The 26,281-nt window shown below is 44.0% G+C and overlaps 1 protein-coding gene across 1 annotated transcript in view; it reads left to right on the forward strand.

Annotated features, from left to right (window-relative positions):
* Nucleotides 1–23,021, forward strand: part of LOC140193054 (ethanolamine-phosphate phospho-lyase-like) — a 40,980-nt gene extending 17,959 nt beyond the window's left edge. The window contains exons 9-13 of the mRNA XM_072250498.1: nt 713–867; nt 2,630–2,719; nt 4,042–4,172; nt 16,003–16,097; nt 18,391–23,021. Coding sequence (XP_072106599.1) covers nt 713–867; nt 2,630–2,719; nt 4,042–4,172; nt 16,003–16,097; nt 18,391–18,576 — 657 coding nt within the window. The 3' untranslated portion in view covers nt 18,577–23,021. The remainder of the gene's footprint in view (nt 1–712; nt 868–2,629; nt 2,720–4,041; nt 4,173–16,002; nt 16,098–18,390) is intronic.
* Nucleotides 23,022–26,281: the final 3,260 nt, after the last annotated feature.

Consider the following 26,281-nt stretch of genomic DNA (forward strand, 5'->3'; position numbering starts at 1 on the left):
TCGGTTCTGTCTGTGTAGAGTTTGCATATTCTCCCTGTCAACATGTACGTTTCCTCCAGGTGCTCCAGTTTCTTCCCACATCCTTAAAATGTGCAGGTGTTAGATAAACCGACCGCTGTCTGTTGTTTTTTGTGTATCACTGAACAATGAAATCTGGATAAATTAATGGGAATGTAAGGGGAATAAAATAAGGTTAGTGAAAATTGGTGCTTGATCGTCAGTGAAGACTTGGTGTGCATGGCCATGACATGTTGCGCCCTGTTAATGATGGCAAAGGGTTTCTAGCGCAGCAAGTTTTCAGCTTACTCCTTTGCTGTTCAACAAATACGTTTGGTAGCAACAAGTCAAAATCTAGTGAACCAACATAGTGTTTCCTTGTAATATATCAAACATGTTGGAGCAATTGGCATTCCACTGAATCAGCAATACTCACACCCACAAATAACAAACATTCAGAAAAAGAAAATGCTTAAGAAATTAGCTAACATTTTCACTCTTCACAGTGAAGCTTAGAGTTATGATTAGGCTCTTTGATACACAATTATGCTATTTTGGCTAAAAAAAAAATGTCACCTTTAAAGCAGCAACCGTTTTCAAAGAGGTAAAATACTTGATAGCTTCCAATTATTTTATGAAGCATGTTCTGTATCCAATACCTTTTTGCCTTTGAAGTGGACATTCTTTTATCCTAACCCACCTGCCCATGTTTCAGTTTGGAGGTAACCCCGTCTCGTGTGCTATCGGTCTGGCTGTTCTAAACGTTATTGAGGAGGAGGATCTGTGCGGCAATGCAACAAGAGTAGGAAATTACCTGATGGATTTACTGAGAGAACAGCAAGCCAAACATGAACTTATTGGGGATGTGAGGTAATGTTTGTTCGCAGTATCTTAGCAACACCACCCTTCATAGAAGAAGGTATATAATAAATGTCTGTTGCTTTAACAAAGTCCAGTTGGTGACTCTGACTGCACAACACTACACTTTGATTTATGGAGACTCTGAACATGGAAAGGTCTGATGAGCACCTGATGTTTGGAATTCCCAACTCCATCTTTGTCCCATCCATCATGTAAATGTGATTTACCTCTCCAGGCATACTTGATGATATCTTACCTCCATGAAGTAAACTCCAAACGCATTTAGAGCTCTGACCTCCTCCCCTCGCTTCCCTCCGCCAACTTTTCCAAAAAGATTAGGGCCAAGTTAACAATATATATAGTTGAGACCCCCGGCATCTGCACAAGACTTTTTCTGCCCACAACTATGCCGACGACTAACTATGGCACTGAAGTTTCTGATGGTTGTCCTGTGGAGACATATCGGTCTGGCATCAGTTTGGCTGTTCACAGGGCAGCCAAAATCATTCCTCTCGCCGGTGCAGATCACTGGGCTGAGAATGCCTTGACGGTAAATTTGATGAGTTGTTGTAAGGGTTGTTTATTGGGCTGAACAGCAGATACGAGGATGAAGCTAGAGCATTGCAGCCACACTTTACTGCACCCAGGCAAATGCTGAATATTCCGCATTGGCCCTTGTATGATAACAGTGAAGCTTTGAGCAAACCACCAGATAATACAGAAGATCTAGCCTGGCTTTGTTGACTGGCATCCGGCCAGTGCTGTCCCAAAATTCTGATGTTAAAGCCTTGCAGTGATTCACATGTCATCCATCAGTTTTATGTATTGCATCCAGTGCTCCCTTCGCACCTTCCTCTACATCAATGGGATCTATTTACCCACACGCCACCTCCCAGCTTCTGACAACACTCCCCACCCTCCCTCACCCAGATCCACCTATCACCTGCGAGGTCCTGCTCCAGTCCTTCCCTTTCCTCTGCTGTTTCACACTGGCTATCTCCCTTCTTTCTTTCCAATCCTGATGCAGGACCTCGGCCCAAAGCGTTGACCTCCGATTACCTTTTATAGATGCTGCCTGACCTGCTAAGTTCCTCCCGTACTTTCTGTGTGGCAGTGTTTTTGAGTCACCAGTGAATTCTGTTTCTGTTGTTGATGGTTTCACGTGAATCCAGTCCAATCCAAGTCTATGTGGTCCACTTTTAGATTTGTTGGTTTACTTACAGGTTCAGCACAGTTTCCAGCCTAACAGGTCCATACTGCCCATTACACCAATGTGACCAATTAGCCTCCTGACCCATACATCTTTGGTATGTGGAAGGAAGCCAGACTGCCCGGAGGAAAGCTGTGCAGTTGAGAGGAGAACGCACAAAGTCCTTACAGGCAGCAACGGGAATTGAACCCGGGTCACTTGTGCTGTAGTAGCGTTACACGACCGCAGTGCCCACTTTTAGGTGGCAAAGGATGCCACTTTTATCACAGCAACACAAACACCAGAACCATCACTGCACAGCCCTGCTTCTGGCTCTTTGACTCGGGGTAGATTACCGACGCCATTGAATGCCCCGAGGAATTCTGGTAAAACGCATGTCCTGGCACCCTGCTGAAGATCCAAGTCACCATAAACTTACTGACCTCAGTTTTGTGTAGCAACCCCCCCACGGCAGACAATCTGTGCAAGTCCCGAAGGCGGTGAATGACTGATAGATTTGTTCTCATGCAGCTGGTTAGGTATTGTACATCTCCAATGAACTGAATATTTTTCTCAATGCAGAGGTGTGGGTTTCTTCATTGGAGTTGACCTGGTGAGAGACCGTAGGAAGAGAACACCGGCCAAGGCAGAGGCACAGCACATAATCTACAGGTAACAAGGCAAAGCCCTTTCTTGTTTTAGTTACTAATTAAAAACCCAGAACTGACAAGCATGTCAGTTCTGGGTCTCTCTTCCCGCCATCACAGACATTTACACCACACACTGCATCTGTAAAGCAAACAGCATTATGAAGGACCCCATGCACCCCTCATACAAATTCTTCTCCCTCCTGCCATCTGGCAAAAGGCACTAAAGCATTCGGGCTCTCACGACCAGACTACGTAACAGTTTCTTCCCCCAAGCCATCAGACTCCTCAATACCCAGAGCATGGACTGACATCAACCTACTGCCCTCTACTGTGCCTATTGTCTTGTTTATTATTTATTGTTATTTATTGTCGTGCCTGCACTGTTTTGTGCACTTTATGCAGTCCTGGATAGGTCTGTACTCTAGTGTAGTTTTTGTGTTTTTTCTTACATAGTTCAGTGTAGTTTTTGTATTGTTTCATGTAGCACCATGGTCCTGGAAAACGTTCTCTTGTTTTTACTATGTTCTGTACCAGCAGTTATGGTTGAATGACAATAAAAGTGACTTGACGTGACTTGATTTGACTTGACTTGGCTTGGCTTGATGTCCTACAATATAGCATTATGTAAAGCAGCTTTCACCACTAATCACATGATGAATTGTTCAGATATACCTGAATGGTTCCCTAACACTGCAACCCATCAGGGCTTGAGGATGAGCACCTCTTTATATTGTCACTTAGTGTGGAGATCCAGGGTCAGCCTTATCATGGGTTGGAGGAATCACATTGTCACAGGGGTGATTGAGGTACCCGATGAATTTTGACATCTTTTTTTGACATCGAGTCTTCCTGCACCTGAATTCCAGCCCGAGTTTCATCTTCACAGCGTGGGTCCTAAACTTCCTCACATTTGCTAATATAAGTGAGACTTGATTTTCAAAGTAGCTTGTTAGAGGAAAGCAGGCTGTAATGCCTTCCAAAATTACTGGGCTGCTTTGAGGATCTGCCTGAGTCCTGGTGGAATATGATGTTGTCCAGCCACATCTGCTGATGGGTAAACCAGATTTGAGGCAGCTGCCTTTGGTCTGTGCTCCTCGGGCAGGAGAGTGCACTTGAGGACCACAAGAGGAAAACAGAGGTTGCCTTTAGTTGGGAGCTGGCCAGTAGTGACTGGGGATGAGAGTACAAAGTAGGTTTAATATCACCAGCATATGTCATGAAATTTGTTGTCTTTGCAGCAGCAGTACGATGCGATACATAATAACAGAGGGTTCAATGTTCATTCAGAAACAGGATATGGGTTCAAGACTGCAAATTTGATTCTTTGTCAATTTACTGCTGCAGGCTGAAGGACCAGAATGTATTACTGAGTGCTGATGGACCTCATCGGAATGTACTGAAATTCAAGCCACCAATGTGTTTCACCACAGAGGATGCCAAGTTTGTGGTAGAGAAAATCGATGAAATTCTCACAGGTACGCTCTCCTATCAGGAAATGTACATCTCTGTCGCTAACCGGTAGTGTGCAGGATGGGATGCCGAAGGTGTAGCTGGCTGCTGGTACTGACACCCACGCTCACAAATGAATCCCACTCTGAGTCACGGTCATAGTATCCTGGAAACTGTTCCGTCTGTGCTTGGCCTCAAGCCAGTTTTTTGAGCTGTTTTCTCTTTATTTGAGATTGTATTGCAACTGTAAAATCGGTATTCAGGAACGTAAACTCTTGACTGGCATCCAGCTCATTAGATGTAACGTTAGTATAGGAGCCCCAGTGTGCTGGGCTCTCTCCTGGCTTGTACTTGTATGGCCAACACCAGGCCTGGGACAGGAACACAAAGCTGACTTTACCCATTCACTGTGACATCTGTCCATCCTTCACCAATATCACACAAACTATCCCCTTGCCACATTGTAAAAGGTGTTCCTTTCACTCCATAGGAAGATTGTGCGTTATAAAACCCTCTAATAAATAATTCCATGTTCTTAAAATGTTGGCAGAATAGCACCGATTGCTGAAGTGAGGACCTGTTACAATCTAAAAGAATTAATGTCTACTGGTTTGGATTGAAATGGTTTAGCATAAAGCAAGTTTGACCAGTTTTCCAGTGCTAGAGTCAACAAATTCTGAATTGTGGATGTGTGGTTATGCAAATGGAGATGCCACACTGGGCAGAGGTTACCACTGCCAGACGGTAAGGCATCTTTTTGAGACATTCAGGAGTACTGAAGCTGATCCTGGGTGGAGTTGAGGGAAAACATTCTATATTCCACCATTGTAGCCCAACAGCCAGCTGCATAACCCTGCACTGTTTTATGACTTTAGAGTATTGGTCTAGTTCTGTTCAGCTAGGCTTTGCAGTGCAAAGTTAATGATTCCTGAATGTACACGTGTGAAAGCTTCACTCAAAATATCAAGATATTCCACTGAAAAGCTGTCATGAGGAACTATTCTCCAATATGCATTTTGCATGTTAGCTTTTACAAAATCTTTGAAGTGGCACAGAAAAAAAAAACTTAAGGAGGTCGAGTCTTGTAATTTTGGCAGACGGTTGTTAGGTTGGAAAGCAATTGTCTAGACAGGGGAAACGTGGAGCTATTGGTCTGCTGCACCACTCAACAAACTCGGAGAAGATCTTCACGACAGTGTCACTATGCTGCTCTCTTCCCAGACTCCTTGACTTCCCTGTAGTCCAAATTTCTATCATTCACTGCCCTCAATGGCCATCAACCATAACTTTGTGGGTAGCAAATTCTAATCACACATGATCCTCTCAGAGAAGAAATAATTCTTCATATCCACCTAGATGAATTCCATAGATTCACCACCCTCTGTAACAGGCTAAAGAAATTCCTTCTCACCTCTGTTCTAGAAGGATGTCCCTGTATTCTGAGGCTGTGTCCTCTGGTCCTAGACTCTCCACATCCACTTTACCCAGACATTTCAATATTTGATAGGTTGGAATGAGAATTCCACCCCCCTCCTCCCGCCCGCCTCATTCTTCTAAACTCCAGCAAGTACAGACCCAGAGCTATCAAACACTCCTCATATCCTAACCCTTTTGTTCCTGGGATCATTCTCGTGAATCTCCTCTGGACCCTCTCCAATGCCAGCACATCTTTTCTTAGATAAGAGGCCCAAAACTGCTCACAATACTCCAAGTGTGGTCTGACCAGTGCCTTATAAAGCCTCAACATTACATCCTTGCTTTCGTATTCTAGTCCCTCAAAATGAAAGCTAACATTGCATTTGCTTTCCTTACCATTGACTCAACCTCAAATTAACCTTTATGGAATCCTGCACGAGGACTCTCAAGTCCCTCTGTATATCTAATTTTTGAATTTTCTCTCCATTTAGAAAATAGTCCATACCTTTATTCCTTCTGCCAATGCACTTCCCTACATTGTATTCCATATGTCACTTCTTTGGCCATTCTCTGAATCTGTCTAGGTCCTTCTGCGGACACCCTGCATCCTCAAAACTTCTGCCCCTCCACCTATCTTCTTATTGACCACAAAGTTGGCCACAAGCCATCAATTTCTTCATCCTATTGTTGACATACTGTACAACAATGAAGAGTTCCCTAAAACCTCATCCTTAGTAATAGACTCCAACATCTTTCCAACCACTGAAGTCAAGCTAATTGGTCTATAATTTCCTTTCTTCTGCCTTCTTCCCTTCTTAGAGTGGGGTGACATGTGCAAATTCTAATCCTCAGGAACCATTCCAGAATCTCATGGTTCTTGAAAGATCAATACAAATTACTCCACAATCTCTTCAACTACCTCTTTCAGAACCCTGGGCTGTAGTCCTTCTGGTCCAGGTGATTTAACTTCCTTCATGCTTTTCAGCTTCCCAAGCACCTTCTCCTTAGAAGTAGCAATGACGCTGACTTCTACCTCATCACACTCTCACATTTCTGGCATTCTGCTAGTATCTTCCATGGTGAAGACTGGCACAAAGTACTTATTAAGTTCCTCCGCCATTTCTTTGTCCCCTGTTATTATCCTCCATTGTCACTTTTCAGCAGTCTGAAATCTACTCGTGCCTCTCTTTTACTCTTTGTATATCTGAAAAAACTTTTTGTGCCCTCTTTTATATTATTAGATAGCTTACCTTCATATTTCATCTTTTCCCTCTTTATTGACTTCTTATTTGCCTTCTGTTGGATTTTAAAAGTTTCCCAATCCTCCACCTTCCCACTAATTTTTGCTGTATTATATACCCTCTCTTTTGCTTTTATGCTGTCTTTGATTTCCCTTGTCAGACACAGTTGCCTCATCCTCCCTTTAGAATACTTCATCTTTGGGATGCCTTTTTCCTGCGCCGTTTGAATTTACCCCAAAAATACCAGCCATTGCTGTTCCGCTGTCATCCCTAAGTGTCTCCTTCCAAATAACTTTAGTTAGCTGCTCTCTCATGTCTCTGTAATTCCTTGTACTCCACTGTAATACTGATATATTTGATTTTGTCTTCTCTTTCTCAAACTTCAGGGTGAATTCTATCATATTATGATCCATATTATGATCACTACCTCCTAAAGGTTCCTTTACCTTAAGCATCCCAATCAAATCTGGGTCATTGCATACTACCCAATGCAGAATTGTCATTCCCCATGGTGAGCTCAACCATGAGCTGTTCTAATAAAACCCCTCTCATTGGCATTCGAAAATTTCCCTCTCTTGGGATCCACCACCAACTGGATTTTTCCAATCTACCTGCATATTAAAATCCCTCATGATTGCCACCTTTCTACATGCCTTTTCTATCTCCTCTTGTAATTTTTACCCCACCTCCAGCCTGCTGTTCGGAGGCCTGTATATAACTCCCTTCAATGTCTTTTTACTCTTGCAGTTTCTTAACTCTACCCAGGAGGATTCGACATCTTCTGATCCTATGTCGCCTATTTCCAAGGATTTGGTTTCATTTTGTACCAATAGAACTGCCTCACCCCCTCTGCCTACCTGCCTGACTTTTTGATACAATGTGTATTATTGGACCTTAGGCTCTCAAATGTGAACTTCTTTCAGCCACAACTCAAGAGATGCCCTTGGCATCATACCTGCTAATCTCTTATCTGCGCTTAAAGATCATCTACCCTATTCCATATTCTGCATGCATTCAAATATACACCTTCAGTCCTGTATTCATCGCCCTTTTTAATTTTAGCCCCCTGTTATACTTTAACTCATCCCACTGACTTCAATTTTCTTTTAAGATACAGAGCGCAATGGCCCTTCCATACCTTCGAGCCACGCTACCCAGCAATCCCCTGATTTAATCCTAGCCTAATCACTGGACAATTCACAATGGCCAATTAGCCTACAAACTGGCATGTCTTTGAACTGTGGGAGGAAACCAGAACACCCAGAGGAAATCCATGCGGTCATGGGGAGAATGTACAAACTCCGTACAGGCATCAGCGGGAATTGAACCTGGGTCTCCTGTACTGTAAAGCGTTGTGCTAGCCACTACGCTACCGTGCTGCCCTGTTTGCCCTATCATCTGCCTGCCCTTCCCCACAGCCTCACTATACACTGCATCTAGTTGTGCACCAAATGCTCCATCCTCAGCCCTATCACTCCAGTTCCCACCCCCCTGCCAAATTAGCTTAATCCCTCCCCAACAGCTCTAGCAAACCCGCCTGCAAAGATATTGGTCCCCCTCAAGTTCAGGTGTAGCCTGTCCTTTTTGTACAAGTCATACCTTCCCCAGAAGAGATTCCTATGATCCAGAAATCTGAAACCTTGTCGCCTGCACCAATTCCTCAGCCACACGTTCATTTGCCAAACCAACCTCACTGGCACATGGCACAAGCAGCATTCCAGAGATTACTACCCTGGAGGTCCTGCTTTTCAGCTTTCTACCTAACTCCCTGTATTCTCTCTTCAGGATCTCCTCCCTTTCCCTACCTATGCCACTGGTGTCAATATGCACCATGACTTCTGGCTGTTCACCTTCCCCCTTTGGGATGCCGTGGACCCAATCCGAGTCTTCTCCAACCCTGGCACCCGGAAAGCAACATACCATCTGGGTGTCTCTTTCATGTCCACAGAATCTGCTTTCTGCTCCTCTAATCATGGAATCCCCTATCACTCCTACATTCCTCTTCTCCTCCTTTCCCTTCTGTGCCACTGAGCCAGACTCAGGTCCAAAGAGCTGGCTGCTGCTGCTTCCAACTAGGTCGTCCGCCCCAACAGTATCCAAAGCAGCATACTTATTATTGAGGGGGATGGCCACAGTGGTACTCCGCACTGCCTGCCTATGCACCTTCTCTCTTCTGACAGTCACCCAGGTCTGACTCCTGCCACTTAGGGCTGACTACATCCCTGTAGCTTCTGTCTCTCACCTCCTTAGTTACCTGTATGAGGCGAAGGCCATCGAGCTGCAACTTCAGTTCCTTAACACAGTCTCTAAGGAGCTGCAGCTCGATGCACTTTGTGGAGGTGTAGTTGTGAGGGAGAGTTAACCCGCAGTTAACACCTTAACAGTGGATCCAACATTTTTCCAGTGATTAATGTTAAGCTAATTAGATTCCCGCATTTTACTTGAACAGTAGTGTAAGATTTGCAGTTTTCCAATCCTCCAGGGCCTCTCCCAGAACCCGAGTAATTTTAGTGCCATCAGAGCATCCACTGGCTCTGCAGCCACTTTCTTTAAGACCCCAGTATATAGGCTACCAGACTTGGCCTTCTGATACCATTATTTTCTTTGGTAAAATTGTTTCTGAAAAACCATATAACATTTACAGCATGGAAGCAGGCCATCTTGACCCTTCTAGTCCATGCCGAACTTACTCTCACCTAGTCCCACCGACCTGCACTCAGCCAATAACCCTCCATCCCTTTCCTGTCCATATAGCCATCCAATTTAACTTTAAATGACAACATCGAACCTGCCTCAACCACTTCTGCTGGAAGCTCGTTCCACACAGCTACCACTCTCTGAGTAAAGAAGTTCCCCCTCATGTTACCCCTAAACTTTTGCCCATTAATTCTTAACTCATGTCCTCTAGTTTGAATCTACTCCACTCTCAACGGAAAAAGCCTATCCACGTCAACTCTATCTATCCCCCTCATAATTTTAAATATCTCTATCAAGTCCCCCCCTCAACCTTCTACGCTCCAAAGAATAAAGACCCAATTTGTTCAATGTTTCTCTGTAACATAGGAGATGAAACCCAGGTAACATTCTAGTAAATCTTCTCTGTACTGTCTCAATTTTGTTGACATCTTTCCTATAATTCGGTGACCAAAATTGTACACAATACTCCATATTTGGCGTTACCAATGCCTTGTACAATTTTAATGCTGAAGGCAGTGCTAAATGCTGATCTTTCTATGCTCAGTTATTGTTTATTGTCTTCTGCTATGAAGACTGTAATGAAATGATTACTTAGAATCTCTATTACATTATTTTCAATTATTACCTCCACAGGCTCATCCTCCAGGGCAGGGGTCCCCAACCTTTTTTGCAGTGCGGACCGGTTTAATATTGACAATATTCTTGCGGACTGGCCGACGGGGGGGCGGGGGGGGGGGGGGAGTAGGGTTGCCAACGAACAAGAGCAGCAGTCAAATGCGTTGTTTACCCAAAAGACTACAATGACCATGAAGCCTTGCGCGGGCACCAATGCGCATACGCGTCGTGACCCGCCGATTCCTCCCCCCCCCCCCCCACCTCCCAAAGCCTTTTCGGCGATTCTGTTCGTGGCGGTGGTGTTAATCACTTCCGGAATATAGGTGATAAGTGGGTAATACACTCAAATTTGTTTCTAAAAAGGTTTATCTAACGAATTTAATATTAAGCACAGAGCGCATATTTTCCTCGCATGGATATAATGATAAGTCAATTGAAGTAAGTGTTGAACGAACTTTCAGTAGAAGTGGCAGAAGCAGGATCGATATGATCATTTAAAGAAAAATTGGATAGGTATATGGACAGGAAAGGAATGGAGGGTTATGGGCTGAGTGCAGGTCGGCGGGACGAGGTGAGAGTAGCGTTCGGCACGGACTAGAAGGGGAGAGATGGCCTGTTTCCGTGCTGTAATTGTTATATGGGCATATAGGTCACTTATAAGTCAATAGCATCATAACATTTTAAGTAATATTTGGATATTAAACGCACAGCACATATTTTTCCCATATGAATATATAAAATCATTGCAACACACCAATATCGCTGAATCAGTGGGAGCCCTGGGCTTGTCTCCCTGCAACAACACCATCCTATCGAGGGTTGATGGGAGACATCGATACTCGAAGGGGGTTCCTGATGTTCAGTCTATTCCGCAGTTTAGTTTTCGTTGCATTCATTGCAGAAAACTCCGCTTCGCAGAAAAATGTTGGAAATGGAAGCAACGTTTTCAGTGCTTTCGTGGCTATCTCAGGATATTTAGCCTTGACTTTGATCCAGAATGCCAGCAGAGATGTTATGTCAAACATACATTTCAGCCCGTCGTCATTTGCAAGCTCGCGGAGTTGATCTCCTTCTCGCGGTGACACAGATGACGCGCGGGTCGTGACTTTGCATGCGTACTGGCTGATCAGTGGCCGTGACAGGGAATGAGGAAAGGTGCAGCTGACCAAATCATATCGCTTCCTCACGGCCCGGTAGCGCATGCTCTGCGGCCCGGTGGTTGGGGACCGCTGCTCCAGGGGACAGTTGTTTAACTATTTTAACCCCTTTTTATGTACAGTATATGCACAGATTTTTTACCATGATGCTCAATATTATTCACTACTTAACTCTCATACAACATCTTTTCCTTCTTTATAATTGCTATATCATCCTTTGCTTCAATGGCTATCATCCAGAAGCACTTACATCCACTCTCATGGAATGTTTTGAAAGGTTGGTGATGAAACATGTTAACTCCTGCCTGAGAAGTGACTTGGATCCACTCCAACTTGCCTACCAGAGCAACAGATCCACAGCAGATGTTAGTTCACTGGCTCTTTACTCAACTCCGGAACATCTGGACAGCAAAGATCAGGATGCCTTTTATTGACTACAGCTCGGCATTCAATGCTATCATACCCTCAGAACTAATCAATAAGCTTCAAGATCTTGGCCTCAATGCCTCCTTGTGCAATTGGATCCTCAATTCCTTCAGTTTAGATTGGAGGGTAACAGCATCTCCTCTACGATCTCCATCAGCACAGGTGCACCACAAGGCTGTGTGCTTAGCCCCTGCTCTTCTCACTTTACACTTTTGACTGTGAGGCTAAGCCCAGCTCTGATATCATATTTAAGCTTACTCTTGACACCTCTGTCATTGGCCTAATCAAAGGTGGTGATGAATGAGCGTACAGGGGGGAGATTGAAAATCTGGCTGAGTGTTGCCATAACAACAACCTCTTACTCAATGGCAGCAAGATTATGGAGCTGATTATTGACTTCAGGAGGAGGAAACCGGAGGTCCACGAGCCAGTCGTCATTGGGGGATCAGAGGTGGAGAGGGTCAGCAACTTTAAATTCCTTGGTGTTGTCATTTCCGAGGACCTGTCCTGGGCCCAGCATGTAAGTGCCATTTTGAAGAAAGCACAGCAGCACCTCTACTTCTTTAGGAGTTGGTGAAGATTGAACATTACATCTAAAACTTTGACAAACTTCTATAGATGTGTAGTGGAGAGTATCTTGACTGGTTGCATCATGGCCTGGTGTGGAAACACCAAAGCCCTTGAACTGAAAATCCTACAAAAAGTAGTGTATACTGCCCAGTCCGTCGTGGGTAAAGGCCCCCCTGCCACTGAGCACATCTACTTGGAGGTTGTCGCAGGAAAGCAGCATCTGTCAACAGTGACCCCCACCACCCAGGTCATGCTCTGTTCTCACTGCTGCCATCAGAAAATACAGGAGCCTCAAGACTCACACCACCGACCATCAGGCTCTTGAACCAGAGGGGATAACTTCACTCAACTTCACTCACCCCATCACTGAACTGTTCCCATAACTTATGGACGCACCTTCAAGGACTCCTCATTGCATGTTCTCAATATTTATTGTTTGTTTATTTATTATTATTCATTCTTTTTTTCTTTTGTATTTGCGCAATTTATTGTTTTTTGCACATTGGTTGTTTGTCCATCCTGCTGGATGCGGTCTTTCATTGATTCTGTTCTGTTTCTTGGATCTACTGATTATGCCTGCAAGAAAAAGAATCTCAGGGTTGTATATAGTGACATACATGTACTTTGATAAGAAATTCACTTTGAACTTTGCAAGTTTATAGAATTTTGGTAGTTTAGGCATGGCTATTAGCTCCCTTAGAGCCTCCTTTCTCACTGGCAAACAGCTTTGCCGAGATTTATTAAATATCTCCTTCAGTGTCTAATGACTTATCCTTCAGCTTGGTTTCCCAATTCATTTTAGTCAGTTCGTATTCTGTTGTATTTGCTTTGAGGTCTGGGACAAGTTTCTGGCCCAAGCTTCTCACTCTCAAACTGAATTTAAAATTTCGGCACATTGTGATTACTCTTTCCTCGAGAGATCTGTACATAAGATCCTTAACCCTTTGTCTTTACACATATAAATAGTCTTAATCAACATACTGCTCTAAGAAACTAGCATAAGTACATTTTAAGAATTCGTCCTCGCTTGTGTAAGCAAGTTTTTCACCTTCAAGAACATGCTGAGTTTTCCCAAACCAGAAGCCATGGACAAACCAGGAGTATCACAGCCTGCCGAGGGTTAAATTTGTGGCATTCCAGACCAACGATCTGACCCTACAAGAAGTCTGGGTGTGACCTACAGAGTCCCACTGTGAGACCGAAATGGCAATTTTGTATGAAGTTAGAGACACTATCGTGTGCACACCAGCTGTGAAGGGATTTGTATGCTATTACCTCCTATTTAAAGCAAAACCTAATAACAAATTTGGCAGTGATGCTCGCTCCTGGATGAGCTCAATGCCTTTTATGCATGCTTTGAAATGGAGAATAAACTACATCTGTGAGAATCCCCACAGCACTGGGCAACTCAGAGCTGGACATCAGAACATCCTTCAAGATTGTGAACCCTTACAAGGCATCAGGGCCTTGATCGTGTACCTGGCAGGGTTCTGAAAATCTCTGCTGACCAACTGGCTGGCGAGTTCAGCCACTCACTGCAGCAGTCAGAGGTTCCCATCTTCTTCAAAAGGCCCTCAGTCATACTGGTGCCCAAGAAGAGCAGGGTGAGCTGCTTCAAAAGCCCATGACCCGGTAACGCTCACACCTACTGTGATGAAGTGCTTTGAGATGTTGGTTGTGGCTAGAACTAACTCCTGCCTGAGCAAGATCCTGGATCCACTGCAATTTACCAGCTGCCACAACAGGACTACAGCAGGCACTGTCTAACTTGTGTGATCTTGTTCTGCCTTGTGTTGTACTACTGCTGAAAACAACAAATTTCACAACATATGTCAGTGGTAATAAACCTGATTCTGATTCAGATTCTCTGTTCAGCACAATCATACTCTCAGCACTAATAAATAAGCTTCAGATCATGGCCCTCTATACCTCGACTTCCTCACTGGGAGACCACAGTCAGTGTGAATCAGTAATGACATCTCATCCTTGACAGATACAGCTCAAGGATTCGTGCTTAGCCCACTGCTCTACTCTACTTACACTTGTGACCATGTAGCTGCCCACAGCTTAATTGCCTCCTAAAAATTCACTGATGATCCCATTATTGTTGGTAGAATCTCAGAGGGCGATCAGGACATGTACAGGAGTGAGATAGATCAGCTGGCTGAGTGATGTCACAGCAACAACCTGGCACTCAACGTCAGCAAGACCAATGACTTTGGGGCGGGGCAGTCACCAGTCACCTTTGAGGGTTAGCAGTGGAAAAAGAAAGCAGTTTCACATTCCTGGTTGTCAAAGTCTCGGAGCTTCCATCTTGGGTCCAGCGCGTTGATGCAATCACAAAGAAGGCAGGCCAGAGGCTTTATTTTGTCGGGAGTTTGAGAAGATTTAGTATATCAACAAGACTTTGTGCAGGTTTCTGCAGGTGTACTTTGGAGAGCATCTGACCAGTTGCACCACCAGCTGATATGGAGGCAGCAACGTGCAGAGGCTGCAGAGGGTTACAGACTCGGCCAAACCCATCCCAGACACAGGCCTCCCCAACATGGAGGACACTTTCAGAATGCGGTGACGCAAAAAGGCAGCATCCATTATTGATGACACCTCACCATTCAGGATACGCCCTCTTCTCATTACCACGGTCAGAGAGAGGTACAAGAGCCGAAGGACCCACACTCAATGTATTAAGATCAGCTCCTTTTCCTCCACCGTTAGATTTCTGAACAGTCCGTCAGTCCATAAACATTAACTCATTATTGCTCTTTTACATCATTTATTTATTTTTGTAACATAATAATTTCTTATGTCTTACACTGTACTGCTGCCACAAAACTACTAAATTTCACAATTTATGTTAGTGACAATAAGCCTGAATTCACCACTCACACATGATTATTGCAGCACCTTACATACAAAACCTTATAGATTTATATTCTGGCCTATATGCAGATAATGTTAGATTACTCGTACAATACCTCTACCAATAACTTCTTACCCTTTTTTCATATTTCCACACAAGCAGGTTAGGCATTTTGGGCATCTGATAAAATGCAATTATCCCTTCCTTCATTAATGAAGACAACTCATCCCCTTCTCCCTTTCCCATTTTCCCTAAATGTAAAAAACTCCTAAATTTTCAGTTCTTAGCCTCAGTAACCAACCATAACCAACCACATTTCGGTAATATCTATCACAATATTTGTGTTGTGAACTTATCTAGTTACAAACTCTACCTCCTTTCAGGTACCATTAGGTAATGGCTCTCCAAATCGAATCCCACTAGCAAAGTATTTGTTTGTTCAATACTTTTTCTTGTTGGGGAGGATTTTAAAGATTATATTGTTTTTTTTGTTAATTACAAGGTCATGAATATCACTGGCAGAACAAGATAAAGAAAAATTATGGTTCAGTACCAGGAAATAATTCTTCATAGAGGCAGTGATCATTAACAGGTTCCCTTCATGAAAAGAGTGTGAATGCATTGCAGGTCTTCAAAGGGGGAGTATATAATTGGAAGATATCTGCTTAACAAGAGTTGGGTTGGTGAAAGGTCTAGCAGTGTTGATTAATACAATCCTTTGATCAGAGACAGACACTTATCCTTATTTTCTCCCAAGAGCTGGGTGAAATATACCATTTCCAGAATAGCTTGATGGACCAGCTAGTATCTTCATGTGCATTTTTTTCCTAATGTTTGTAAACTGAATAACCTTTTCTTCCATTGGTGTTTGCAGATCTTGAGAGAAAGACCAGTGCGAGAGTTCCAAACGGGGAGGCCAATCCAGTGGAAAATATCGTGTCCTTGGCACTTCGGGGCAGCAAGAGAAAGGCAAGTACAAGGTGTTCACTTTCTCATTTGGAAAACAATCATTTGTTCAAAGTGAACTTAAACCTGCTATAACCCATTAGACATTGGTTCAGATTATTCACTTTCAATCTTGTATCAGACAAAAGAGATTTAGATTAGATTAAATTAGATTCAACTTTATTGTCATTGTGCCGAGTACAGATACAAAGCCAATGAAGTGCATTTAGCATCTGACCAGAAATGCAAAGAATGGTGTTATTTTACAAAATAACTGAGAATAAAAAAAATGCTACAGCACGCGAATATAAAAGTTCTGAGACAGTACAATACGGATGCAATACTGCTTAGCGCTGTGATGTGAGGTTCAGCAGGGTCACAGCCTCAGGGAAGAAGCTCTTCCTGTGCCTGCTGGTGCGGGAGCGGAGGCTCCTGTAGCACCTACCGGATGGGAGGAGAGTAAAAAGTCCATGGTTAGGGTGAGATGCATCCCTGATCATGCTTTTCACCCTGCCCAGGCAGCGTTTATGGTAGATGTTCTCAATGGTGGGCAGTTGGGTGCCGATAATCCGCTAGGCAGTTTTCACCACACGCTGGAGTGCTTTGCGGTCTGATACAGGACAATTGCCATACCACACTGAGATGTGGTTGGTGAGTATGCTCTCAATGGTACAACGGTAAAAATCCATCAGTATCCTGGGACAGAGGTGAGCTTTCTACATGCTCCACAGGAAATAAAGGCACTGTTGCGCCTTTTTGATCAGGGTGGAGGAGTTCAGGGACCAGGTGAGATCCTCAGAAATGTGGACACCAAGGAATTTGAAGCTTGATACACGCTCCACTACAGCTCCGTTGATGTAGATGAGGACGTGAGTGTGGCTCCTAACATGCCTGAAGTCCACAATGATCTCCTTGGTCTTCTGAGTGTTAAGGGTCAGGTTGTTGTCGGCACACCACACGGCCAGGTCCCTGTAGGCTGTTTCATTAATCCCCTCTGATCAGGCCATCCACAGTGGTGTCGTCTGCGAACTTGATTATGGAGTTAGAACCATGTACAGGAACGCAGTCATAGGTGAAAAGGGAGTACAGAGGAAGGCTCAGCACACAGCCTTGAGGCACGCTGGTGTGCAGGGTGAGAGTGGAGGAGGAGAGGTTGTCTAACTTAACTGATTGGGGTCCATTAGTCAGAAAGTCCAAGGTCCAATTGCAGAGGAATACACTGATACCAAGCTGGCAAAGTTTGGCGATCAGCTTGGAGGGGATCACAGTATTGAATGCTGAACTAAAGTCAATGAACAGTATTCTGACGTAAGGGTTGGGGCTGTCCAGGTGGGTCAAGGCAGAGTGAAGTGCTGTGGAGATGGCGTCCTCTGTTGACCTGTTGGTGCGATAGGCAAATTGATGGGGGTCCAGGGTAGAGGGCAGACAGGATTTCAGATGTGATAGAACCAGTCTCTCAAAGCCCTTTGCAATGATGGGGGTGAGTGCAACTCGGCGGAAGTCATTCAGGCCCGTGGCAGTGGAATGCTTTGGCACTGCACGATGGTGGCGATCTTGAAGCTTGTGGGGACAACTGCCTGGGCCAGGGACAGATTAAAAATGTCCGTGAAGACCCTGGCCAACTGCCCTGCATAGACTCTGAGCACACGACCAGGTATTCCATCTGGACCAGCTGCCTTCCATACATTCACCCTGCTCAGGGTGGCGTAAACCCATTTATCACTTTCTGTCAAGGATTCTCTCAGTGCAATGTTTAATTTCCTAGCTTCAGTAATGGTCTGTTAGACCATTACTGAAATAAAAAGCAGCATACTGGGAATTTGAACTCCTACCATTGTAGCAAAATACATGATGTAATGTAGTTTTGCACCGAGGAATCCCTCCATTGCTCATGTTGACTGAATTGGACTTAGTCAGGAGACTGCTGAGAGAATTAGAATGCATTGTTGAGCAGGGAAGAGAGGAAAATAGCTGCATTTAGGCAGCTTTCGCCTCTATCCTATCCAATATACCCCAAAATTAAACCACACATAATCGTGTCTCAATAATGAGCCTGCTTGCTGGCTTATTCTTCTGTTCTGGAAATAATACTGCAATAACTCACCGCCCTTTCTCATTTACCATGCTGTGGGATTTCTCAGTCCTCTGTTGGGTCTTGCACAACCTTTCTCCACAGAATATCTCTCCCTTCTGATAAGGCATACGGGGCCTAGTTCCTCTTCAGTGTTATTCTTGTACATCTTCTTGCTCCCAGGTAAGCTGTGCAGGACTAAAAGCATGTTGGTTCATCGCTTGCCTATTTGTGTTTTAAAAACAGATTGCTCCAACCAACGTTCCCGAGGTGGGCAACAGGTGCACAAAAGAGCTGGACACAAGCGAGATCTTACCGAATGAAAGGAATCTAGATGGAGATGGTTGCCATTTTAACAGAACTGCTTGTGGGCAACGACCAAGTCCCTGTCACAACAAACGGCACTGTACCACGCAAAAGTTTAAGACATGATCTACCTACCTCTCTGTTTTAACGAGGTTTCCCTCAAACATGTTGTCATAATCAAGTTGCACATGAAATGTTTTGCACAATTTAGTCACATTTAGACAGAGTTTTGCTTAATCTTCAGGTTTTTAACAAATATTTTTATTTTAATTAATTTGCATGGTGACTATTATCTCCTTAAAATTCCCTCTAGCGTTGCTCCCATTGGCCAATTTGCACAAGATGTATCCTAGACTTCTGCTGCTGTTAACACCAAATGGGAGGAAAGAACCCAAGTCCTCTCTCCTGAACATTGTCCCCTACTCACTAGAGATGGGCTGATGTGTATTCAGCATCTAAGGTTTTTTTATTTTCTTTTGAAATTGTTGCTTTAAACAGAACAATTCTCCTGAGCTAGTATAAGTACAAGGAATGCTACTGGTAAGTGCTAAAGAATCATTGTTGGAGTCACCACATCACTCAGCTTAGTCACTGAATCCTACAGCACAGATTAAGTTTCAGTTGATAGTGTCCGAACATTCAATATCCATCCAATACTAAACCCGTTAACCAGTATTCAGTCATAGCCTCCTATACTTGGGCAATCCAATCCAGATGCTTTTTAAATTTTGTGAGAGTCCAAATCCCACTTTGGCTGTGTCTTCCAAATTCCAACCACCCACAAGATGAAAAGGTTCTTCTTCAAATCCTCCATAAACTTCTTACTTTTCACTTTAAACCTATCCCTCTTATCCTAGACATCTTTGCCATGGGGAAAGGTTTCTTACTTTCTACCTTTCTATGTGTCATAATTTTGTTCTCAACCTCACCACTCCCACCTCCAGCCACCAACAACCACCCATTTCTGCAACAAGATATACAAGCCCAATCTCTCCTGTCCCTTCTCATAGCTGAAATGTCCCATCCTAGGCAACATCATGGTGAATTTCCTCTGCACCCCTCATCCTGAGTCAACCAGAGCCCCAAGGAAGACATGCCCTGGGCTCTTTCCCTCTGCAGATCTAAGGTCTAAGGAAGAGGTTCCCTGGGCTCTTTCCCTCTGCAGATCTAAGGTCTAAGGAAGAGGTGCCCTGGGCTCTTTTCCTCTGCAGACGTAGGGTCTAAGCAGCTTCTCTGTTTTTACTGTCAAAGTCCACAATGACTGGAAAATCCTTTGGGATCTACTGATATTTCTCTATAAATTGTTGAGTTAAGTTCTGTGCCATGCGCAAGTTCATCAACCTATGATTTCCTTTCCTTTCATCAAACTGTTGTACTTGTTATTTGTGAGATTTGGATGGGAAGAGTTTTGGAATTCTTACATGAGTAGCCAAAAGAATCCAAAACTTCCCTTTTGCAAATTACTAGAAGCATGAATTTAAATATTATGCTCACCAAGGCTCAATTGTCCACAGCTGCAATTTACTAACAACAAAAACCTCTGATATTGTTGCAGTAATGCGGTCAGATTACTGGCATTCTATCACATTTGGCCCCGGAAATCAAGAACGTGATATTGTTGGTTTAGTTGGTTGGGATGTGCCCGTCATTGATGAGAGCAGCATATATTTTCCATCTCTAATTACCTTTGCACTGGAATTACTTGTAAAACAGTCAGGAATAGAACAGCAGATTCGCTTCCCCAAAGGACTTTGTTGAATCAAGTTTTTTGTAACATTGATCCACTACTTGTCACAATCACTGATAACAGCTTTCATTGTTCTTGATCTATTTTGATTATATAAATTTACCAGTTGCCATAGATGTATATGAAATATTTGGTTCAGATTTTTGGATTACTGTATAGTAGCCACTACAGTATATTCCACAATATAAAGACATTTTGTATTCAAAGAGAAATTTTTACTTTTGAAACATGGTCTCTAAAAATACACAAGGCTCAAATTACACAGGTAGTTTATCAAGTTCACGGCTCTTGGTGGTGCAAGCACTGGCTGAAGCTCTTCAATTTAAAAATAAATCTTGTCATGAAAGCTTCTGACTGCCACAAAACCTTCATGCAGAATTTCTAAAATTGTTTTTAAAAGAATCATGGGTAGTTATGATTGTTTAGCTTGCTACTTGAGTCAAGTTTTTTGCACAATTTGGTTTTTGTCTCCAGGTTAACAAATAACTTTAGAGTTTTGAAAACTAAATTAGAGAGTTTGATTTTTTTTAAGAATGCATTTGCTTTCTAAATGATCAAATTTCTACAGAAGCAGTTCCTCAAGTACCTGAACAAGTAACCAATCCTTGCATCAAAGCTGAGAATTTTTTTTCAAACCTAAAATCAAATGCCTAATCTATGATGCAACCAAATCAGCAGTTCAGGAAAAGTCAAGGAATAATGAAGATAACTTACTCAAAATAAAGTACGGATCATTCACTCAGTAGTCAGTTTATTAGGTACTGCATCTAATGAAGTGGCCCCTGAGTGTATGTTTGTGGTCTTCTGCTGCTCCAGCCTATCTTCTTTAAGGTTCAACACGTTGTGCATTCTAAAATGCTCTTCTGCACTCCCCTGTTGTAACATGTAGCTACTTGTGTTACCATCACCTTCCTGTCAGCTTGAACTAGTCTGGTCATTCCCTTCTGACCTTGCTCTTAACAACCCACAGAACTGCCATGCACAGAGTGCTTCTTTTTATTTCTTGCACCTTTCTCTGTAAACTCCAGAGATTGCTATGTGTGAAAATCCCAGGAGATCAGCAATTTCTGAGATACTCAAACCACTCCATCTGGTGCTAACAATAAATCCATGGTCAAAGTCAGTCAGATCACATTCCTTTCCCATTCTGATGTTTGGTCTGAGCAACAACTGAACCTCTTGACCATGTCTGCATGCTTTTATGCATTGAGTAGCTGCTAGGCAGGCAGAGCTATAATGGCACTTGACAGTGACTTCTTTGAACTCATCTGCGGAAACAGCTTAACTTCTACCTTTAATGTTTCTCTTTTTCTGAGACTTTTGGCCTGAACAACAGCTGAACCTCTTGACCATGTCTGCATGCTTTTATGCATTGAGTTGCTGGTACATGATTGGCTGATTAGTTATTTGCATTAACAAGCAAGTGTACAGGAGTTCCTAACAAAGTGGCCACTGAATGTATTTTTCACATCGTTTGCCCAGGCCGTAAGTATTTGTTTAACACAAAGCAACTCTCAACTTGAAAACACAATCCAGGACCTCATTTTGCACATGTGCTTCCCTTTTAGATGATTTTAAAATTTAATAAAATTAGAGATACAATAATCTTTTGAAAGGATTGTGGACCTGAACTTGCTGATTAATTGCAGTCAGTGAAGAAGTTCTCCTGTTTATTAGTTTAAAGATATAGTTCACAAATAAACTTATCATTTCCCTGTTTTAACAAGGGATAATCTTTACCCAAGATCTCAGAATGCTAATACAGGTCATTTGTTGACCAGAAAGACAATCAACTCTATTGAGAAAGCAACCTTTGAACTACGGAGCAAGAACTAGTAGTTACAAAGAAAACATAAGAATTGGATTCGTGAGCTTCTACACTTAAGCTATCTTCAGCAATTCATGCCTTTTCAAAAGAAAATTTAAGGGAAATGTGGAGAATGAAATAATCAGAAGCAAAATCGTACACAAACTTGCTCTATAGCCCTGTTCAGAAAGCCTCAGTGCAGCTCAGTTGAACTCAATACCACCCATTTTCTGTGGGCAGCAAAGTAAATTCAAACCCCACTACAGTCAGGGAACTGAAATCTTTAAATTCCTCTAAAACCACTCATTCAAATTGCGTTCCAGGAGATCACGCCAACCACACGTTATCTATTATTGCATATATATTTTATGTACAGTGATGACAACCATGTTCCAGCTTTTCTTTGAAACGTTGCAATGAATTTGCTCTTGCCACATGAACTACAAATGAGTTTTAAACATTGTTTACTGTAACAAAAAACCCTCTGGTTATCTTATCCTGTTCAGTGCTTAAATAGTTTATAGAGAGAGCACCTCATTTACCCTAACCAATCTAATTTAAATTCTCTGTTCACTCAGACAACGGCATAATCTCTTCCCAAAGGTGATATTTGCCTGTGGTAAAACAGCCCATCTCCAGTGTATGAAACTGGGTAACTAAATGATATTAAACAAAGGACTCTTTCACTCACCAGGGACCTTTGCATGGCTGCATTAGTCAAGTCTTCTCCAACTTGCTCATAAGTGGCTATTTAATTGGACTGTAATGTAAAATGTCTGCTTGTTGATTTACAATATTACTACTACGTCAACTCAGGCCTAGGGGGCCGACGTAGGGCACGATGATGGACTCTCCACTTCTCCCTCTCCCTCATCAGTGTAAACAACAGGAATTCTGCAGATGCTGGAAGTTCAAGCAACACACATCAAAGTTGCTGGTGAACGCAGCAGGCCAAGCAGCATCTGTAGGAAGAGGTGCAGTCGACGTTTCAGGCTGAGACCCTTCGTCAGGACTAACTGAAGGCAGAGTGAGTAAGGGATTTGAAAGTTGGAGGGGGAGGGGGAGATCCAAAATGATAGGAGAAGACAGGAGGGGGAGGGATGGAGCCAAGAGCTGGACAGGTGATAGGCAAAAGGGGATACGAGAGGATTATGGGACAGGAGGTCCGGGAAGAAAGACAAGGGGGGGGGAACCCAGAGGATGGGCAAGAGGTATATTCAGAGGGACAGAGAGAGAAAAAGGAGAGTGAGAGAAAGAATGTGTGTATAAAAATAAGTAACAGATGGGGTACGAGGGGGAGGTGGGGCCTAGCGGAAGTTAGAGAAGTCGATGTTCATGCCATCAGGTTGGAGGCTACCCAGACGAAATATAAGGTGTTGTTCCTCCAACCTGAGTGTGGCTTCATCTTTACAGTAGAGGAGGCCTTGGATAGACATGTCAGAATGGGAATGGGATGTGGAATTAAAATGTGTGGCCACTGGGAGATCCTGCTTTCTCTGGCGGACAGAGCGTAGATGTTCAGCAAAGCGGTCTCCCAGTCTGCGTCGGGTCTCGCCAATATATAAAAGGCCACATCGGGAGCACCGGACGCAGTATATCACCCCAGTCGACTCACAGGTGAAGTGTTGCCTCACCTGGAAGGACTGTTTGGGGCCCTGAATGGTGGTAAGAGAGGAAGTGTAAGGGCATGTGTAGCACTTGTTCCGCTTACACGGATAAGTGCCAGGAGGGAGATCAGTGGGGAGGGATGGGGGGGACGAATGGACAAGGGAGTTGTGTAGGGAGCGATCCCTGCGGAATGCAGAGAAAGGGGGGGAGGGAAAGATGTGCTTAGTGGTGGGATCCCGTTGGAGGTGGCGGAAGTTACAGAGAATAATATGTTGGACCCGGAGGCTGGTGGGGTGGTAGGTGAGGACCAGGGGAACCCTATTCCTAGTGGAGTGGCGGGAGGATGGAGTGAGAGCAGATGTACGTGAAATGGGGGAGATGCGTTTAAGAGCAGAGTTGATAGTGGAGGAAGGGAAGCCCCTTTCTTTAAAAAAGGAAGACATCTCCCTCGTCCTGGAATGAAAAGCCTCATCCTGAGAGCAGATGCGGCGGAGACGGAGGAATTGTGAGAAGGGGATGGCGTTTTTGCAAGAGACAGGGTGAGAAGAGGAATAGTCCAGATAGCTGTGAGAGTCAGTAGGCTTATAGTAGACATCAGTGGATAAGCTGTCTCCAGAGACAGGGACAGAAAGATCTAGAAAGGGGAGGGAGGTGTCGGAAATGGACCAGGTAAACTTGAGGGTAGGGTGAAAGTTGGAGGCAAAGTTAATAAAGTCAACGAGTTCTGCATGCGTGCAGGAAGCAGCGCCAATGCAGTCGTCGATGTAGCGAAGGAAAAGTGGGGGACAGATACCAGAATAGGCACGGAATATAGATTGTTCCACAAAGCCAACAAAAAGGCAGGCATTGCTAGGACCCATACGGGTGCCCATTGCTACACCTTTAGTTTGGAGGAAGTGGGAGGAGCCAAAGGAGAAATTATTAAGAGTAAGGACTAATCCTTACTAACCCTCCCCCCCTCTCTCTGCATTCCGCAGGGATCGCTCCGTACACAACTCCCTTGTCCATTCGTCCCCCCCATCCCTCCCCACTGATCTCCCTCCTGGCACTTATCCGTGTAAGCGGAACAAGTGCTACACATGCCCTTACACTTCCTCCCTTATCACCATTCAGGGCCCCAAACAGTCCTTCCAGGTGAAGCAACACTTCACCTGTGAGTCGACTGGGGTGATATACTGCGTCCGGTGCTCCCGATGTGGCCTTTTATATATTGGCAAGACCCGACGCAGACTGGGAGACCGCTTTGCTGAACATCTACGCTCTGTCCGCCAGAGAAAGCAGGATCTCCCAGTGGCCACACATTTTAATTCCACATCCCATTCCCATTCTGACATGTCTATCCACGGCCTCCTCTACTGTAAAGATGAAGCCACACTCAGGTTGGAGGAACAACACCTTATATTCCGTCTGGGTAGCCTCCAACCTGATGGCATGAACATCGACTTCTCTAACTTCCGCTAGGCCCCACCTCCCCCTCGTACCCCATCTGTTACTTATTTTTATACACATATTCTTTCTCTCACTCTCCTTTTTCTCCCTCTGTCCCTCTGAATATACCTCTTGCCCATCCTCTGGGTCCCCCACCCCCCCCCCACCCTCCTTGTCTTCTTCCCGGACCTCCTGTCCCATGATCCTCTCGTATCCCCTTTTGCCTATCACCTGTCCAGCTCTTGGCTCCATCCCTCCCCCTCCTGTCTTCTCCTATCATTTTGGATCTCCCCCTCCCCCTCCAACTTTCAAATCCCTTACTCACTCTTCCTTCAGTTAGTCCTGATGAAGGGTCTCGGCCTGAAACGTCGACTGCCCCTCATCAGTGTGTTCAGTTCATCTACATTAGCCACGCCGCTGTCTTCTAGGAGCGTGTTGACCATAGTCTTGGGAGGGCGCCCAGGGTTCATCCTCCCATGCTTGGGCTCCCATATGATGACTAGGCTGGCAGGTAGCTCGGGGTGGTGTAGACAGTGCCCCGCTAGTTGCAGTCTTCTCGCCTCGATTTTAGTGGAGAGCATCAGTAGGTTGTTATAGAGCTCAACGTTTGTTTAATATTTACAATAGTTTACAATATTAATGTTTCATATTTCTACTACCTCATCTAAATTTAAGTAGCAGGAGTTTTAAAATAACAGCAACTTTGTCTTTTTGTGTGGAACTACTGTATTTTAATTTTCTCTGATATGGTGCTATAATATTCTGATCATTTTTCTGAAGCTGTTTCTCCTCACTGTGATGGCAATAGTGTAAAACAAATCTGCACAATTGTAATAAAATACTTGGCACCTTTGAGTAGCAGCCATCTAAAAGTATGTGCTGAACCTAGTTTTCCTCTCTTAACACCAATCAGTCATGTACCATCTCATGTTTTCTCATGGAAATTATGCATCTTGGTATTTCCAGAGGCAGTACACTGCTTCCCATGGACAGACCTCTTTGGGCTTTTTGAAGCAGTCATCGGTCAAAAGCAGTGTTGCAGTGTACATTAGATAAAACCGAGTGTAAAAGTCTCCTAGGAACAAAAATATGCTGGAGGAACTCAGCAGGTTGAGCAGCATCAGTGGGGGGGAGGGGCCGGGGGGGAAGAATTGTTGGCGTTCAAGGTCAAAGCTCTACATTTGGGTTTAAACAGCCCCAAGCTCATTTTATTAAAAGCATTTGCAATTTGCAGAAGGGAA

This window comes from Mobula birostris, unplaced genomic scaffold, assembly GCF_030028105.1.
Source record: "Mobula birostris isolate sMobBir1 unplaced genomic scaffold, sMobBir1.hap1 scaffold_379, whole genome shotgun sequence".
Lineage (NCBI taxonomy): Eukaryota > Metazoa > Chordata > Chondrichthyes > Myliobatiformes > Myliobatidae > Mobula > Mobula birostris.